The sequence below is a fragment of the Staurois parvus genome, unplaced genomic scaffold (genome assembly GCF_062004578.1).
Source record: "Staurois parvus isolate SC_StPar_1 unplaced genomic scaffold, SC_StPar_1.0 ptg000122l, whole genome shotgun sequence".
In the NCBI taxonomy this organism is placed as follows: Eukaryota; Metazoa; Chordata; class Amphibia; order Anura; family Ranidae; genus Staurois; species Staurois parvus.
Window position 1 is genome coordinate 2,181,343 of NW_028317918.1, and position 17,669 is coordinate 2,199,011.

The following is a 17,669-nucleotide window of genomic DNA, read 5'->3' on the forward strand; positions in this document are numbered from 1 at the left end:
AAAAAGCTGAAGTTAAAGAGAGGATGGCTTCTACAAATAGATAATGATCCTAAACACACCTTGAAATCCACAGGGGATTACATCAAGAGGCGTAAACTGAAGGTTTTGCCATGGCCTTCACAATCTCCTGACCTCAACATAATTGAAAATCTATGGATAGACCTTAAAAGAGCAGTGCGTGACAGACAGCCCAGAAATCTCAAAGAACTGGAAGAATTTTGTAAGGAAGAATGGGCAAAGATACCTCAAACAAGAATTGAAAGACTCTTGGCTGGCTACAAAAAGCGTTTACAAGCTGTGATACTTGCCAAAGGGGGCAGTACAAGATATTAACTCTGCAGGGTGCCCAAACTTTTGCAGACGCAATTTTTTTTGTTTTCTGTTATTTTGAAAGTGTAAATGATGGAAATATAATCTAACTTTTGTTGACATATTATAAGAATGTCTAATCTGTAATTTGATGCCTTTTGGAGATTTTTCCATCTTTCCTTGGCTTCTTTATGCACATTAATACAAATTTTTAGCTGGAGTGCCCAAACTTTCGATCCCCACTGTGTATATATATATATATATATATATATATACACACACACACACTATATTGCCAAACATTTGGGGAGGCCTGCTTTTACATGCATATGAACTCTAATGGCATCCCAGTCTTAGTCTGTAGGGTTCAATATTGAGTTGGTCCACACTTTGCAGCTGTAACAACTTCGCTGAGCAGTTAATCTGAAGGCCATACGAAGTTTGGAGGTCTTTAGCTATGGACTCTGTTGGCGACGTCTGCGCACTGTGCGCTTCAGCATGTGCTGACCCTGCTCTGTCATTTTATGTGGTCTACCACTTTGTGGTTGTTGTTGCTGTTGTTCCTAGTTGCTTCCACCTTGTTATAATACCACTAATAGTTGACTGGGGATGAATTTATTGCACAGGTGGAAACCTACCACGGTACCACGCTGGAATTCACTGAGCTCCTAAGAGCGACCCATTCTTCCACAAATGTTTGTAGAAGCAGTCTGCATGCCTAGGTGCTTGATTTTACACATCTGTGACCATGGAGGTGATTGTAACACCTGAATTCAATGATTTGGAGCGGTGTCCCAATACTATTGGCAATATATTGTATATAGTAAAATAATATGGTTTCCCTTTTGAGGTAACGTAGTCACTCTGATTCTGCTGTAGATATACGTTACATGCATTATAATTTTTTGGATGAAAACAAATACTAGAAAACATTCTCCGCACACAAACTAGAGTAATCCTTTCCATTTCTTGTGCAATTTATCCCCCTGGCTGCAAAATTCTGGACAATTGGCAAGCTAATTTCAAAGTTATAAACCCTAAACTCATGTATGCAATTAGATTTTTCTGTATGAAAGTTTTTTTTTTTTATAATCTTGTAGCAAATACATAGTGGGCTCTATATATATATGCATGACTGAAGGAAAAACATTTCTTTCTACCTGTCACAGGCAGTCTCATGAGCTCCTTGTTGTTGTTTTGGGAGCTAACACATGGGAAATACCAAGATATATTTAATGCGAGTTTATATTTGGAACTTTTAGGCCTAGTGAGTCACCCTCTCCCTTGGGATTTAATGAGTAGTCCATAATTGTGCTTTTGGTGTTTTACTCTTGAGAATTTAGGCTGCTAAAGCAACCATAGTGGTATCTGTTTTCAAGCTTACTTCTTTTTTTTCTTTAGGTATTATGGAGAGTCAGAAGCCAGGCTGCGGCAGATATTTGCTGAGGCATCACAGCGGTAAAACTTTACCCACAACCTTTTTTTTTTTTTTTTTTTTTTTGGGTCATTATAATTCACATATCGTTATTAATGTGGGTCATTATAATTCACATATCTTGATTAAAGTGTACTGCAATATTCCGTAAAGAAGGGGAGTTTTTTTTTTATTTATGAAGATAGAACACCACATATTGTTATTATTATTATTATACAGTATTTATAAAGCGCCAATAGTTCGCTCAAAGGGGGACAGAACATGTGACAGAACAATACCAATACAATGCAAAACATGAGGGGATCGAGGGCCCTGCTCCTTGGAGCTTACAATCTAGGAGGGAGGGGATGGTGGTACAGGAGGAGGTAGCTGTGGGGGATGGAGTGGTGGGAAGAGTGGAGGAGGTCGGCAGGTTAGCAGGGGGTGGGGTTGGCTTCCCTGAAGAGGTGGGTTTTCAGGGTGCGCCTAAAGGAGAGGAGAGTAGGTGATAATCTGATGGGTTGGGGCAGGGAGTTCCAGAGGATGGGTGACACCCTGGAGAAGTCCTGAAGGCGGGCATGGGAGGAGGAGACCAGGGAACTAGAGAGAAGGAGGTCTTGTGAGGAGCGGAGTGTGCGTGTTGGGCGGTACTTGGATATTAGGTCGGTGATGTAGTTCGGGGCAGTATGGTGGACAGCTTTGTACGTCAGTGTTAGGATTTTAAATTTGATCCGTTGGGCAATCGGAAGCCAGTGGAGGGATTGGCAGAGGGGGGTGGCGGATACAGAGCGGTTGGAAAGGTGAATGAGTCTGGCAGCCATATTCAGGATGGACTGAAGCGGAGATAGCCAGCGGCGAGGCAGGCCAGTGAGGAGGGAGTTGCAGTAGTCGAGTCGTGATATGATGAGGGAGTGGATGAGCTGTTTAGTGGTTTCTGGGGTTAGGAACGTGCGGATTTTGGCGATGTTGCGGAGGTGGGGTCTGCACGAGTTTGTTAAAGATTGGACTTGGGGCTGGAAGGATAGGTGGGAGTCCAGAATGGAAATGTAGTTCCACAACAGTTAGAGGGCCGCAGGTTGCCTACCCCTGGTCTAGACCATCTTGTGTTTTCCCTCTTAGCATCAGGATTTCAGATCTGAGCTCTAGGAATCCTGTACTGACCCATAGTGGAAGAAGTATCTGAGTCTGATGTAAGGAGCATGCCTAGGATTGGGTTCTCCTTAAGCACACCGAGTCCAAACGTGAAGGACATGCCAGTACTCTGTGGTGCCTGCTCTGGGGGGGCGAAGTTGGACCTCCAATTCCATTCTATCATCCTAAATGACAGCTTGATAGGCCTAAAACTGAATATAAACTTCTAGAACCTGATGGCCTGAGTCAAACCGGCGATAACAAGCTGCTAAATTGGCCACAGAGGCTTACATTTTTTAGGTATTACGTCTGGTAGAGGTACTTTGGTCCCGTAAACTGTAATGTATGAGTGGTGGGTTTGATTTTAAATTGCAATCACCTGTTATTTCTACGTTTCAGATTTGAAAGGAATTTAAGGAAGCAGATTGGATGGGTGAAAAGAAACGTCACCTTTAGCATATATTATTCACACAAGGCCTTAAGTGGTTACTTTCCTGACATGGCATTGGTTGCTATATGGCCGGTACTGTGCTTATCGGAGTTCCTTCTAATAGACCAGCATTTTTATTGTTTCAATAGCTGTAAAACAAAGTTTATTACGTTGGTGAGCCTCAAGGACTTCTATTTAGAAGGGGATGGGAGAGGCTTCATGTTTGGCCCACAGCTGGCCTTTAAACTACCCAGAGTTGGAGGCTAGTCCATCATGTCTGAGCATGTTCGGGGCGCTCTCAGGGTCATATATGTGTTTCATAGAGGCCAGTCCTGTAGATCTTAGGGGTTGGTATAGTGGAAGAAGGTCCCATTTATATGGTGGCCAGCACCAACCTAACATGGGGAGCAGTGGTGACTGGGTAAGGCTTCCAATTTGTCTAATGAACCTTTACTCCCCCAAAAATGAGAACCGATTGTTCAATCTTCTGTTCAACATATCTTCTGCAAACCTGAATGAAAGTTGAACCTCTAACCCTCAGCATTACAGGGACTTATCTGCTACTGCTGTCATGGCAATGGGAACACAAGACTAGAAGAAGGGATCATATACACTTGCTTCAAATTCAACACATATTAAAGCACCTATGCTTCAACATGCTTTTTTGATGTGTTTTTGACACTTCAGTGATGTTTTGGTGATGCTTCAATTATGCTTTTTTGAAGCTTTACTGAAGCTTGGCAAATGCCCTGTACGCGTGTGTGTTGATTTTCTATTTGTTTTAAAGGGGCCCAGTAGAGCCCTAGTTCAGCAGTACCCCCACTTAGCAGATCCCTAGCTCATTAGTACTTCTTTTCAGCAGATCCCTAGCACATTGATAACCTTGTTCAGCAGATCTCCAGCTTATTAGTACCCTTGGTCAGCAGATCCTCTGCTCAGTAGTACTCCCAGCTCCGCTGATGTCCCACTCAATAGCATCCCCAGCTTTGCTGATCCCCTACTCAGTAGTAACCCCCAGCTTTCCTGATCCCCCGCTCAGTAGTAACCCCCAGCTTTGTTGATCCCCCACTCAGTAGTAACCCCCAGCTCACCTTCCTGCTGCTTCTCAATGCACACCAGATGTGACATCTGCACCAGGCACTCCCAGAATGTATACGCATGAGCTGGAAGTGACAGCAGAAGATGTCTTTCTGGTTTGCTTGTTGGTTTCCCAGTGAATCCTGGGATATCTCATTCCTGCAATACCTCCAAAACAAAGCGAAGCTAAAGCTGAATAAAAGCCCCTCAAAAGCTGCAGGTGTTGCTAGCGAGCTTTGTCATAGACTTTTATGGAGGCATTGGAGATGCTTTTGAAGCAAAGCAAAGAAAACGCAACAGGTAAACAGGACTGCAAGCTTACCGTTTTATTTAGTGACAGGTGCTTTGATTGGCATTCAGAATGCTTTAAAAAAGTATGTCAAGTGCTACATTTTGACGCTAGTATAAACAAGCCCAAAGAGCTTTTAAGAGTTAGGGCTCATTAACACGTGCTTCTAATTTAACACACATTAAAGCGCCTACTGCTTCAACATGCTTTTTTGATGTGTTTTTGATACTTCTGTGATGCTTTGGTTATGCTTCGATGATGCTTCGGTGATACTCTTTTGAAGCTTTAATGAAGCCTGGCAAATGCCCTGTGTGTGTTGATTTTCTATTTGTTTTAAAGGGGCCCAGTAGAACCCCAGCTCAGTAGCACCCCCACTCAGCAGATCCCCAGCTCATTAGTAACCCTGTTCAGTAGATCCCCAGCTTATTAGCACCCTCAATCAGCAGATCCCCTGCTCAGTAGTACCCCCCAGCTCTGTAGATGCCCCACTCATTGTACCCCCAGCTTTGCTGATCTCCTGCTGTTCCCCCCTCAGTAGTAACCCTCAGCTCTGCTGATCCTCCTCTCTCTTTGGTCCCCGCTCACATCCTGCTATATTGCTCCCACGCTATGCACCATGTGTAACACCTGCTAGTTTCACCTATCCCGGTTCCCCAGCTCTGCTGAACCTCTGCTGCTTAGTCTTCTCTCTCTGGTCCCTGTTAACTTTCCGCTATAGTCGTTCCCATGTTGCACACCATGTGTGCCATCTGTTAATTGCTCCACTCCAGTCTGGACCCTACTCACCTTCCTGCTGCTCCACCAGATGTTACGTCTGCACGTCAGTCCCAGAATATATTCATATGAACTGAAAGTGACTGCTGATGATATCTTTCTGGTTCGCTTGTTGGTTTCCCAGTGCATCCCGGGATTTCTCATACCTCCAATACCTCCAAAACAAAGCAAAGCTAAAACTGAATAAAAGCCCCTCAAAAGCTGTAGGTGCTGCTAGCGAGCTTTGTCTTAGACTTTTATGGAGACTTTGGAGATGCTTTGAAGTACCTAAAAAGTGCAAGCTTACTATTTTATTTAGTAACAGGTGCTTTGATTGGCTTTCAGAGTGCTTTAAAAAAGCATGTCCAATGCCACATTTTGAAGCAAGTGTAAAGGAGCTCTTAAAATACTGGAAATACATACCTTCCTTATCCTTCCCCTTTATGGCATTGTGCTTACTCAATAGAACTGAAGGCACAACTTTTTATTTTTGTTTTGGATAGAGTTAGGAAGGGTTACAACCCTTGCCAGTTTGTTGTTTTTATTTTTTTTGCAATCTGTGCCCCAGTGGGGAGATTTCCCTTCTTCCTGTCCCATTGTCACAACAGGAAATGAGAGGAAATCCTAACAAAGTAAGAACAATCTTTGGTAGTCACCAGAGCTAATGTCACCTAAAAGTTTTGCTTCAGTTATACCTCAAAGGATAAGTTCACCTTTGGGAATATGTTACATGGTCTTCCCTTTTTTAGGGTGGAACATGTTACATGTTTCTGCTCCTGCAGCCTTCCCCTGTTCCCACCCTCCCTGTGACAGCAGGCCGGGGAATGTCTCCCAGCACCCACTGTCACAATTTTAAAAGAGCTCCGCCCACACAGCTGCATAATGTCATGGAAATTTTGTATTTACAGGTTGAACTTTAAATGTGTCATATATTAGTGTTATTCATATGTCTCTCGTGTGACTTAATTAAAGCTCTGAAGGCTGCAATTAGGCCATGCGCATTTACAATGTATGTATTACAGTACTCAGCTCGGTAATGGATGAGATGGCAGATCTGCGCTTATATACCGGCGTGTATACCACCACGGTATTCGATGAGAATGCCGCCGGCGGTAGGCCGCGGGCCTGTATCCACATATCAGCAGCATAGTACCACATGGACTTCGTATGGCCAGGCTCATGTATATCTTACAAACCACTACCGACCTGAACTGAATCTGGATGGATGTGTTTTAATAAAGATCGTATCGGGCCCATTCAGATACAGACTGACACTGTTTAATCTAAGGGATGCTTGTACAGGGAATGGACATACTAGTAGGAGCTGATAGGATGGGAAGTTTGCTCTCCACCGAGAGCTCATGGGGGAGGGGAGGACTGATTCAACTGGCTTCCAGTATAGATAAGAGGAAATGCTACACTCCAAACAGGATGTTCATTCTCATGTATGGACATCCCTATGCATTGTTCTGTGGGAGGGGATTGACCTGACCCTCGTGTGTGGGGGCGTGTATGTGCTTGTAATAAAACCGGAGGCTGGGATTGGAGGCAGTCTCTATGGGAATTCCAACAGCAACCTGAGAGTGTCGCCTGATCATTCCTGGGTAACGAGAGCTCCTTTTCCCCACATCTCAACAGAGCTAAACCAGTTGGAGGCGCAGGAATCGTGGAGCTAAGCTGCAGTCGCGGTAACCAAAGTTCGCACAGCTTTATGGGGGATTTCTGCGCATCCAACTGCGAGTACTCACGGTAAGGAAAAATTCGTTCAAAGCGAATTTCCAAGACAATTGTTCATTCACAGAGTTCTGTCAACCTTTGCAACTGATGGCTTATAGTCCTCAATGAACTGCGAGTGCACTAGTGATCACTCACAGTCCATTGAGCTTCCTTTCATTCAGTAACTGCCTGCCCGTATTGGAGAAAAAAAAATTGTAAATGCACAATTTTTAACTGCAAAAAATGTGCATTTATTATTTTTTTTACAAAGGTAAACTTATTATTTAATGAAGTACAAATGTTATTTAAATATTTACTTAAAGTAAACCTGTGCTTTGTCATTATGGGCATAGTAAAAGATTCCTTTACTGTAAGACCCTAAAAATATCTACTTACCATTCACCATCCCTGCAACCCTGATCTAAGGCAGGGGCGGTGTAATATGGTCCCCAAATACCCTGAGGTATATTTTCATGCACCAGCAGTAGATCAGGACAGTGGGGGAATGAGTCAAAGACAAATATAAACTTTAGGGTCTTTACAGCAAAGGGAATATGTTACTTTCCCAATAAGATCAAAGTACAGGTTAGCTTAACTTGTGTTCAGCTTAACTCTAGTTGTAACAAGGATGTTTCTTGTTGATGTTGAGTTCAAAATGTGCTATTCTAAAACATATGAGGAGAGCAGTAGAGCTTAGTATATGAAATCCATAAAGTGCAATTACTGTAGGTGTTTGCTGCATCAAACCAAATGTCCTATTAAGTACTTGTGTAGTATACAGCTGGTTTCTATCTATTTGCTTCAGGAATTTACTATGTTAATAAAAGATTCACCCTTAGAATATTAAAAAGATGGATAACATCCAGAAGAGCTCCCCTAGGGATACCCCAGTCTATCTTGAGGCAGTGCCATCAGACTACTAAGGAGGCCTCCTGTTCAGCCAAGATCAGCCTAAAAAGTATAGCTTAACAAAGAGCAGCTACAACAAGAATACAACATGGATCATTTCTTTACCTTTACACAGAGAAGTACTGACTGCTATGTTATTTATTAGTTCCAACAATAAATGTTACATTTATTTTATTTTCTTATCTTTATAGTAAGCCTTCTATTATATTCATTGATGAGCTGGATGCCCTATGCCCAAAAAGAGAAGGAGCGCAAAATGAAGTAGAGAAAAGGGTTGTGGCTTCTTTGCTTACCCTGATGGACGGAATTGGTTCGGTAAGAATTGTAATGAGACAGACACATACAGTGGAAGCAGTTCCACTTTTAGCCTTCTACTCTTTTATAAATGCCAAATTTAGATTTAAAGGAAGCATCTTGGTCTAAGATACTTGATTCCTCATTGTTGTCACTACTTAATTGACTGTTTTCATGTAGACATGTAGAGTAATAGGAGAAAGGAACTGAAAAAGCAGGGTAGCCATACATGAGCAAAATAAACGATTTACCAACTAGCCTGAAAAAAAAACAAACAAATGACACAATTTGCATTAAAAACAAAAGTTTTAGCTGCACAGCATTTACAACTATATGTGGAAGCTGTACTGCCTCACCAAGGCTCCTCTGTAAAGTGCAGTCCTAATTCTAAACTTTGAGAGTCTCCATGTTGGAGCATTCAGTGCCTTGAAAAAGTATTCACACCCTTTGAAATTTTCCACATTTTGTCATGTTACAACCAAAAGCATAATTGTATTTTATTGGGATTTTATGTGATAGATCAACACAAAGTGCCACATAATTGTGAAGTGGAAGGAAAATGATAAATGTTTTTCAAATTTTTTTTACAAATAAATATCTGAAAAGAGTGGCGTGCATTTGTACTCAGCCTCCTTTACTTTGATACCCCTAACTAATATCTAATGGAACCAATTACCTTCAGAAGTCACCTAATTATTAAATAGAGACCACCTGTGTGTAATTTAATCTCAATATAAATACAGCCGTCAGAGGTTTTTCAGACAAAAAATAGCATCATGAAGGCCAAGGAACACACCAGACAGGTCAGGAATAAAGTTGTGGAGAAGTATAAAGCAGGGTTAGGTTATAAAAAAAATATCCCACGGAGCACTGTTCAATCCATCATCCAAAAATGGAAAGAGTATGGCAACTGCAAACCTACCAAGACATGGCCATCCACCTTAACTGGCAGGCCAGGCAAGGAGAGCATTAATCAGAAAAGCAGCCAAGAGGCCCATGGTAACTGGAGCAGCTGCAGAGATCCACAGCTCAGGTGGGAGAATCTGTCCACAGGACAACTATTAGTCATGCACTCCACAAATCTGGCCTTTATGGAAGAGTGGCAAGAAGAAAGCCATTGTTGAAAGAAAGCCATAAGAAGTCCTGTTTGCATTTTGTGAGAAGCCATGTGGGGGACACAGCAAACATGTGGAAGACCAAAATTGAACTTTTTGTCCAAAAAGATAAACGCTATGTGTGGCAGAAAACTAGCACTGCACATCACCCTGAACACACCATCCCCACTGTGAAGCATGGTGGTGGCAGCATCATGTTGTGGGGATGCTTTTCTTCAGCAGTGACAAGGAAGCTGGTCAGAGTTCAAGGGAAGATGGATGGAGCCAAATACAAGGCAATCTTAGAAGAAAACCTGTTAGAGTCTGCAAAGACTTGAGACTGGGGTGGAGGTTCACCTTCCAGCAGGACAACAACCCTAAACATACAGCCAGAGATACAATGGAATGGTTTAGAACAGGGGTGGGCAAACTTTTTGACTTGAGGGCCGCAATGGGTTCATATATTGGACCCGGGGGCCGGACCAAGAGTAGATGAATGATGTGTATGTGTCATCCATAGTAAGTATAGTAATATTCCCCCATAGTAAGCATAGTAATTAATCCCCCATATAGTAATTCATCCCCCATAGTAATTCATCCCCCATAGTAATTCATCCCCCATATAGTAATTCATCCCCCATATAGTAATTCATCCCCCATAGTAATTCATCCCCCATATAGTAATTCATCCCCCATATAGTAATTCATCCCCCATAGTAATTAATCCCCCATAGTAATTCATCCCCCATAGTAATTCATCCCCCATATAGTAATTCATCCCCCATATAGTAATTCATCCCCCATAGTAATTCATCCCCCATATAGTAATTCATCCCCCATAGTAATTCATCCCCCATATAGTAATTCATCCCCCATATAGTAATTCATCCCCCATAGTAATTCATCCCCCATAGTAATTCATCCCCCGTATAGTAATTCATCCCCCATATAGTAATTCATCCCCCATAGTAATTCATCCCCCATATAGTAATTAATTCCCCATATTAATTCATCCCCTATATTAATTCATCCCTCATATAGTATTTCATCCCCCACAGTACTATTCCCCCCCAAGTAGTAAGCCAAGTCCCCCCTGTGTCAATTCACTTACCTTTGCTCCGCGCGTTCCTCTCGCCGTGTTCCCGCTCCAATCCGGTCTTCAGGGCGGACTGTGAGAGGAGCCTAGCTCCCCTCACGTTCGTCACGCTGCCCCGCCTACACACATCCTGACAGCCACATCCGTGGGCCGGATTAAAAGGTCCGCCGGGCCGTAGTTTGCCCATTGCTGGTTTAGAATTAGATCAAAGCATATTCATGTGTTAGAATGGCCCAGTCAAAGTTCAGACCTAAATCCAATTGAGAATATGTGGTAAGACTTGAAAATTGCTGTTCACAGATGCTCTCCATCCACTCTGATAGAGCTTGAGCTATTTTGCAAAGAAGAATGGGCAAAAATGTCACTCTCTAGATGTGCAAAGTTGGTAGAGACATCCTCAAAAAGACTTGCAGCTGTAATTGCAGTGAAAGGTGGTTCTACAAAGTATTGACTCAGAGGGCTGAATACAAATGCACGCCACACTTTTCAGATATTTATTAACATCTAATATTATAGATGTATTTGTAAAAAATGTTGAAAACCATTTATTATTTTCTTTCCACTTCACAATTATGTGCCACTTTGTGTTGGCCTATCCATAAATTCTCAATAAAATACATGTAGGTTTTTGGTTGTAACATGACAAAATGTGGAAAATTTCAATGGGTATGAATACTTTTTCAAGGCACTGTATATAGCAGTGAATAGATTAAAAGCAGGTATGCCTGAAGGCAGTCCATTCCTTCTTAACCACTTCCAGACCGGACACTTTTACCCCCTTCCTGACCAGGGCAATTTTCAGCTTTTAGCGCTATTACACTTTGAATGACGATTGCGCGGTCATGCAACACTGTACCCAAATGAATTTTTTACCATTTTTTTTAGATAGATAAAGCTTTATTTTGGTGGTATTTATTCACCACTGGGATTTGTATTTTTTTTGCTATGTAAATGAAATGTCCAAAAATTTTTTAAAAAAGTGTTTTTTAATAAAATTTTGCAAATAAATAATATTTCATCATAAATCTTAGCCAAAATTTATTCCGTTATCTTTTTAGTAAAAAATAAAATCCAAATTAGTTTATAAGCAAAAATTATAATTTTTTAAATTTTTTTTTACATTTTTATTTTATTTTTTTATATTATTATTTTTTATTTTTATTTTTTTTTTTACATACTGTCACCCTAGCAGTACAGTGTCACCATGGTGACACTGTACTACTTGTGAGGGGTGATAAAGATTTTTTTTTTTTTTTTTTACACTGATTGCTTTTACACCCATATAGGATGTAAAAGCAATCATTTCTCTTTCTCTCTGTGTGCATTCCTGCACTCATTGAGAAATACAGAGTGAGCTGTGATTGGTCACAGCTTGTCACATGGTACAAGGCTTTTGTGAATAGCCTTGTACCATGTGACCTCTGTGATCATTCACAGATTTCACACATAGTAAGCAATGATGTCAGAAGTGACATCTTGCTTACTACTTTGCATGTGATCACTGATTGGCCAATCAGTGATCACATGATCGGGACCTCGTACAGAGGTCCCGTCCGACGATCGGTGTTTCACTGTGTCGGGAGGACACAGCGGGCACCGGATCGCGGTGCTGCGCGCTCCCAGGGAGCGCGCACAAGCAGGGTGCGGGGAGGCCGTTTATAGACGGCCACCCGACCCTGCAGTGCCACCGTCCGGCCGTTTATATACAACGGCCGGTCGGGAAGTGGTTAAAGCCATACATACTCTGATTATGTACCTATTCAGTAGCCTGCTGTGGTGGTCAGACAAGGAATGTGCTGTGTAGGACTTACCGTATTTTTCGCTCCATAAGATGCACCTGACCATAAGACGCACCTAGGTTTTAGAGGCGAAAAACAAGAAAAAAAAATATTCTAAACCAATGGACTGCAGACATAGTACAGGGAATGACCAGAGACTGCGGACACAGTACAGGAGATGACCAGAGACTGCGGACACAGTACAGGAGATGACCAGAGACTGCGGACACAGTACAGGAGATGACCAGAGACTGCGGACACAGTACAGGAGATGACCAGAGACTGCGGACACAGTACAGGAGATGACCAGAGACTGCGGACACAGTACAGGAGATGGGCCAGAGACTGCGGACACAGTACAGGAGATGGGCCAGAGACTGTGAACACAGTACAGGAGATGACCAGAGACTGCGGACACAGTACAGGAGATGGGCCAGAGACTGCGGACACAGTACAGGAGATGACCAGAGACTGCGGACACAGTACAGGAGATGACCAGAGACTGTGGACACAGCACAGGAGATGACCAGAGACTGCGGACACAGCACAGGAGATGACCAGAGACTGCGGACACAGTACAGGAGATGACCAGAGACTGCAGACATAGTACAGGAGATGACCAGAGACTGCGGACACAGTACAGGAGATGGGCCAGAGACTGCGGACACAGTACAGGAGATGACCAGAGACTGCGGACACAGTACAGGAGATGACCAGAGACTGCGGACACAGCACAGGAGATGACCAGAGACTGCGGACACAGCACAGGAGATGACCAGAGACTGCGGACACAGTACAGGAGATGACCAGAGACTGTGGACACAGTACAGGAGATGACCAGAGACTGTGGACACAGTAGAGGAGATGACCAGAGACTGTGGACATAGTACAGGGAAAATACCAGGGACACAGTACAGATGACCAGAGACTGCAGACAGTGCGGGGAATAACCAGAGACTGCAGACAGTGCAGGGAATGACCAGAGACTGCAGACAGTGCAGGGAATGACCAGAGACTGCAGACAGTGCAGGGAATGACCAGAGACTGCAGACAGTGCAGGGAATGACCAGAGACTGCAGACAGTGCAGGGAATGACCAGAGACTGCAGACAGTGCAGGGGATGACCAGAGACTGCAGACAGTGCAGGGGATGACCAGAGACTGCTGATCTTTGGGGAGGGAGGGGGAGCGGGTACCTGAATTTGACAGGTACCCGCTCCCACTTCTGCGGCGTTGTCTTTCCCTCTTCTAACCACGCCGGCTTCTGTGACAGCCGGGTGCCCACTGCGCATGCGCGAGAAGCGCTGCGCTTTGTGAATGGCCCGGCGCCTTCTGGGACCTGTCATGTGTCCCAGAAAACACTGGACCATTCACAAAGCGCAGCGCATGCGCAGTGGGCATCTGGCTGTCAGAGAAGCCAGCGCGGGAAGACTGTGCAGCGCTGGAGCGAGGAACAGGTAAGGCCTTGCAGGAGAGAACAGCTGAGTGGCCGGCCCGGTATTCTGACATGGTGGCGGCAGAAATATCGGACCGGCCGCATTATATTCGCTCCATAAGACGCACTGACATTTTCCCCCCTTTTTTTGGGGGAAAAAAGTGCGTCTTATGGAGCGAAAAATACGGTAATTATGGGATGATAATGGGCATTTTAAGTCTTCCAATAACTTGTTATCCTTGTAATGGGATAGGGAAGTAGCAGTCTAATATCAAGCAGATAAATAAAGCAGAAACCATTTACTTATACAAACTAGTCTCTCAGCACATTGATATGTATTATTAAAATAGCCAATTTACAGATTACAGTCAGTTAATTTGCTGTATTAACCACTTCCTATCCAGGGCAATTTTCAGCTTTCAGCGCTATCACACTTTGAATGACAATTGTGCGGTCATACAACACTGTACCCATATGAATTTTTTACCATTTTTTTGAGACAGATAAAGCTTTATTTTGGTGGTATTTATTCACCACTGGGATTTTTATTTTTTTTGCTATGTAAATGAAAAAGTCCAAACATTTTGAAAAAAAGTGTTTTTCTTATAACATTATAAATAATCTTTCATCATAGATCTTGGCCGAAATGTATTCCGTTATCTTTTTAGTAAAAAATAAATAAGCCAAATTAGTTTATAACCAAAAATTATGATTTTTAAACATTTTTATTTTATTTTTTTATATTATTATTATTATTTTTTTTTACATACTGTCACCCTAGCAGTACAGTGTCACCATGGTGACACTGTACTACTTGTGGGGGGTGATGAAGATTTTTTTTTTTTTTTTTTTTACAGTGATTGCTTTTACACCCATATAGGATGTAAAAGCAATCATTTCTCTTTCTGTCTGCATTCTTGCAGCCATTGAGAAATACTGAGTGAGCTGTGATTGGTCACAGCTTATCACATGGTACAAGGCTGTTGTGAATAGCCTTGTACCATGTGACCTCTGTGATCATTCACAGATTTCACACGTAGTAAGCAATGATGTCACAAGTGACATCTTGATTACTACTTTGCATGTGATCACTGATTGGCCTATCAGTGATCACATGATCGGGACCTCGTACAGAGGTCCCGTCCGACGATCTGTGGTTCACTGTGTCCGGAGGACACAGCGGACACCGGATCGCGGTGCTGCGCGCTCCAAGGGAGTGCGCACAGCTAGAAATGGCGGGGGCCGTTTATGAACGGCAACCCGCCCCTGGAGTGCCACCGTCCTGCCGTTTATAAACAGCAGGCGGACGGCAAGTGGTTAAAGTAGTATTAAACAATGTATGTTTTTTTTTTAAATGAATGCATCCTAAGCAACCTATAATTCCCCAATACACTTTTTTTTCTTTTAGTGTATGCACAAACCCTCAGACAGTTTGCTGTTCACTGACGCTTGCTGCAGGTTGCACAATGCTGCTTTCCTGAACTTTTGGGATGGGAGTGTACATTCTTAATATGTCACTTGCACATTGTAATAGCCACTGTCAATCACTCAATTGGAGGAGGGGGGAGTGGCTTTCTGCTGTATGATCGAAAGTGAGGTAGGGAGAGGCATATGAAGTGCCAGCCGGGAGGTGGCACGGTGGTACCACTTAAGGGTACAGAGCCACTTTTGAAAGGAACTTGAGAAGGGGGCATTTTAACAGAGGAAAAGCAAAGGGACCACAGCTTTTGAAAGAGACACACAGCATATATGGTATGTTCTTTGGTCTGCAGCACTATATGCATTTTACTTTTGAGGATTTATTAACACTTTAATTTCTTATTTATCGAAATATCTGCTACAGTTTTAATAGTGACAACTGACTACAAAAAATTTTTTGACTTCTCACATATTAGCTTACCTTTATGAACTGTACTGTATCTTTCCACCAACTGCTCTGCTCTGGCCTTTTCTGCCATTCAGGTGCAAAGTAAGTATCCTATCTCCTGCCTTCTCTAACTGACAATCTGACATGAACCACTACATAGTGCCAACTGAAGCATACCTCTCCTTTCACTGTGTCAGTTACACACTGCCATACAGCCATCTGGATTGTCCAAAGTGGAATTAGGCCAGGTATTACATGAGCATTTCTCAATGGACTTCCATTGCAAAGAGAGCACTATTTTACTGACATCTCACGTCACTTCCTCTTTGTCAAACACCTATGAAATAGACAGCTTTTTTCCTTGCTTCATGTTTTATCTCACAATTCCCTTTTTTCTTCCAAAAATTAATAAATGCATAATTTTTTTTTTACCTGAAAAAAGGTATTTTATATTCCACTCATCTTTATTAGGTTTTTGAGTTCACAAGGGAGACAAGAATGAGGACATCCATAGGTTCACAATAGTACATGACATACAGAGCTGATATTGACTGCACAAGTATATATCCAAGTAGTACAGTATTTACCATGGGGGGGGGGGGGGGAAGGGTAGGGAGTAGGGGGAGAAGATAGCTGTTATAATTTATAGATTTGTAACATTGAGAATACCAGTCAGGTTAGCAAGGTTGTACTTGCATACTTAGTAGAGTACTCCAAAAAGGTGAATGTGCCACATATCTCCAAGTACTACCCACTAAATGGCAAGTGATTAAGTATTTTTGTGCAGTTGTAATCCATTCTCCAAATGGGCTGTCTTCAGAAACTTGTCTTAAATGTTAGGCGCTGGGGGTTAGGTCTTCCTGGGGACAGTACATTATCAGGAAATTAAAACTGATAATTGTGAATTTGACAGTTTTGGTAACTTGAAATTCAGTCCATCAAATTAATTTTAACATTTAAGGATAAAAAACCCTAATTTATTATGCAAGAAAAAATAAATTTATAACACCTACAAATTAAACCTCATGTAACTTTGGGCTTAAAATCTAAATTTAGTTTCAATAAAAATGAAACGTAGCTGCATCTGGCCATTTGGGCTGCTTTTACAGGTTATGGTAGTAAAAATTATATATATGCAGGAACAGTATTTTTCCAGAGCTGTATTTCAGTAAGGAACTGATTATTTTACTTTGCTTATGTTGCAGGATGAAAGTCAAGGACAGCTTTTGGTCCTTGGTGCAACTAATCGTCCTCATGCATTGGATCCTGCATTACGCAGACCGGGGCGGTTTGATAAAGAAATAGAAATTGGAATTCCTAATTCTCAGGGACGTCTAGATATCCTCAGGCGCATACTTATTAACGCTCCACATCAGCTTTCATTGGACCAGTTAGCACAGCTGGCAGACAGTGCCCATGGCTACGTGGGGGCAGATTTAGCATCTCTGTGCAAGGAGGCAGGTGAGTAGCTGTTGAATTATTTGAACAGAACTCACGGTGTAGTGGCTTGTGAGACATATGTGACTTTCACATTCCTGTAATGATCACAGCAGCTTTTACACAGGGGGCTCAATATTTGTATATTCCTGTTGTATACACCTGCAATAATTGCTTACTATAAAACTAAACAAATCACCAAAACGTTTTCTTTTTCAGTTAGAGGAGCAAAGCCTAGTTGACTGATTCCCTAACTGACCAGAGTTCCTGGCTGTTCCCACTTCTACTGCAATATATTAATATGATTAGTTAAAACTCTAATGGGAACAGCAGACCTCTTATAATTGTTGTATCCAGCGTGCAGATCTCATGATGAAAGGCTGTAAGAGATATAAGAAATGATTGGATGAATACAAAAATCAGTTTTAGATGGCCTGATCGTTAAAGTGTTACAGCAGCTGTAATGGAAGAGGTAATATAATGGAATACATTGAGAAATTTTCATTCCCCCACTTGGGGGAATGCCAAGATCGATCCTACCCGGATTAATTAGTTATCTTTCTACAGAGAGCAAGCTGCCTTAAGGATATTACAATAAATGCTTCAAATATATTTCTATATCCAGATTTTTCTGCAAAGGT

At 42.3% G+C, this 17,669-nt stretch overlaps 1 protein-coding gene across 1 annotated transcript in view; it reads left to right on the plus strand.

Annotated features, from left to right (window-relative positions):
* AFG2A (AAA ATPase AFG2A) overlaps window positions 1-17,669 on the plus strand; it is a 529,963-nt gene that overhangs the window by 66,969 nt on the left and 445,325 nt on the right. Inside the window, exons 7-9 of the mRNA XM_089672180.1 lie at window positions 1,711-1,767; window positions 8,220-8,343; window positions 16,797-17,052. Coding sequence (XP_089528306.1) covers window positions 1,711-1,767; window positions 8,220-8,343; window positions 16,797-17,052 — 437 coding nt within the window. The remainder of the gene's footprint in view (window positions 1-1,710; window positions 1,768-8,219; window positions 8,344-16,796; window positions 17,053-17,669) is intronic.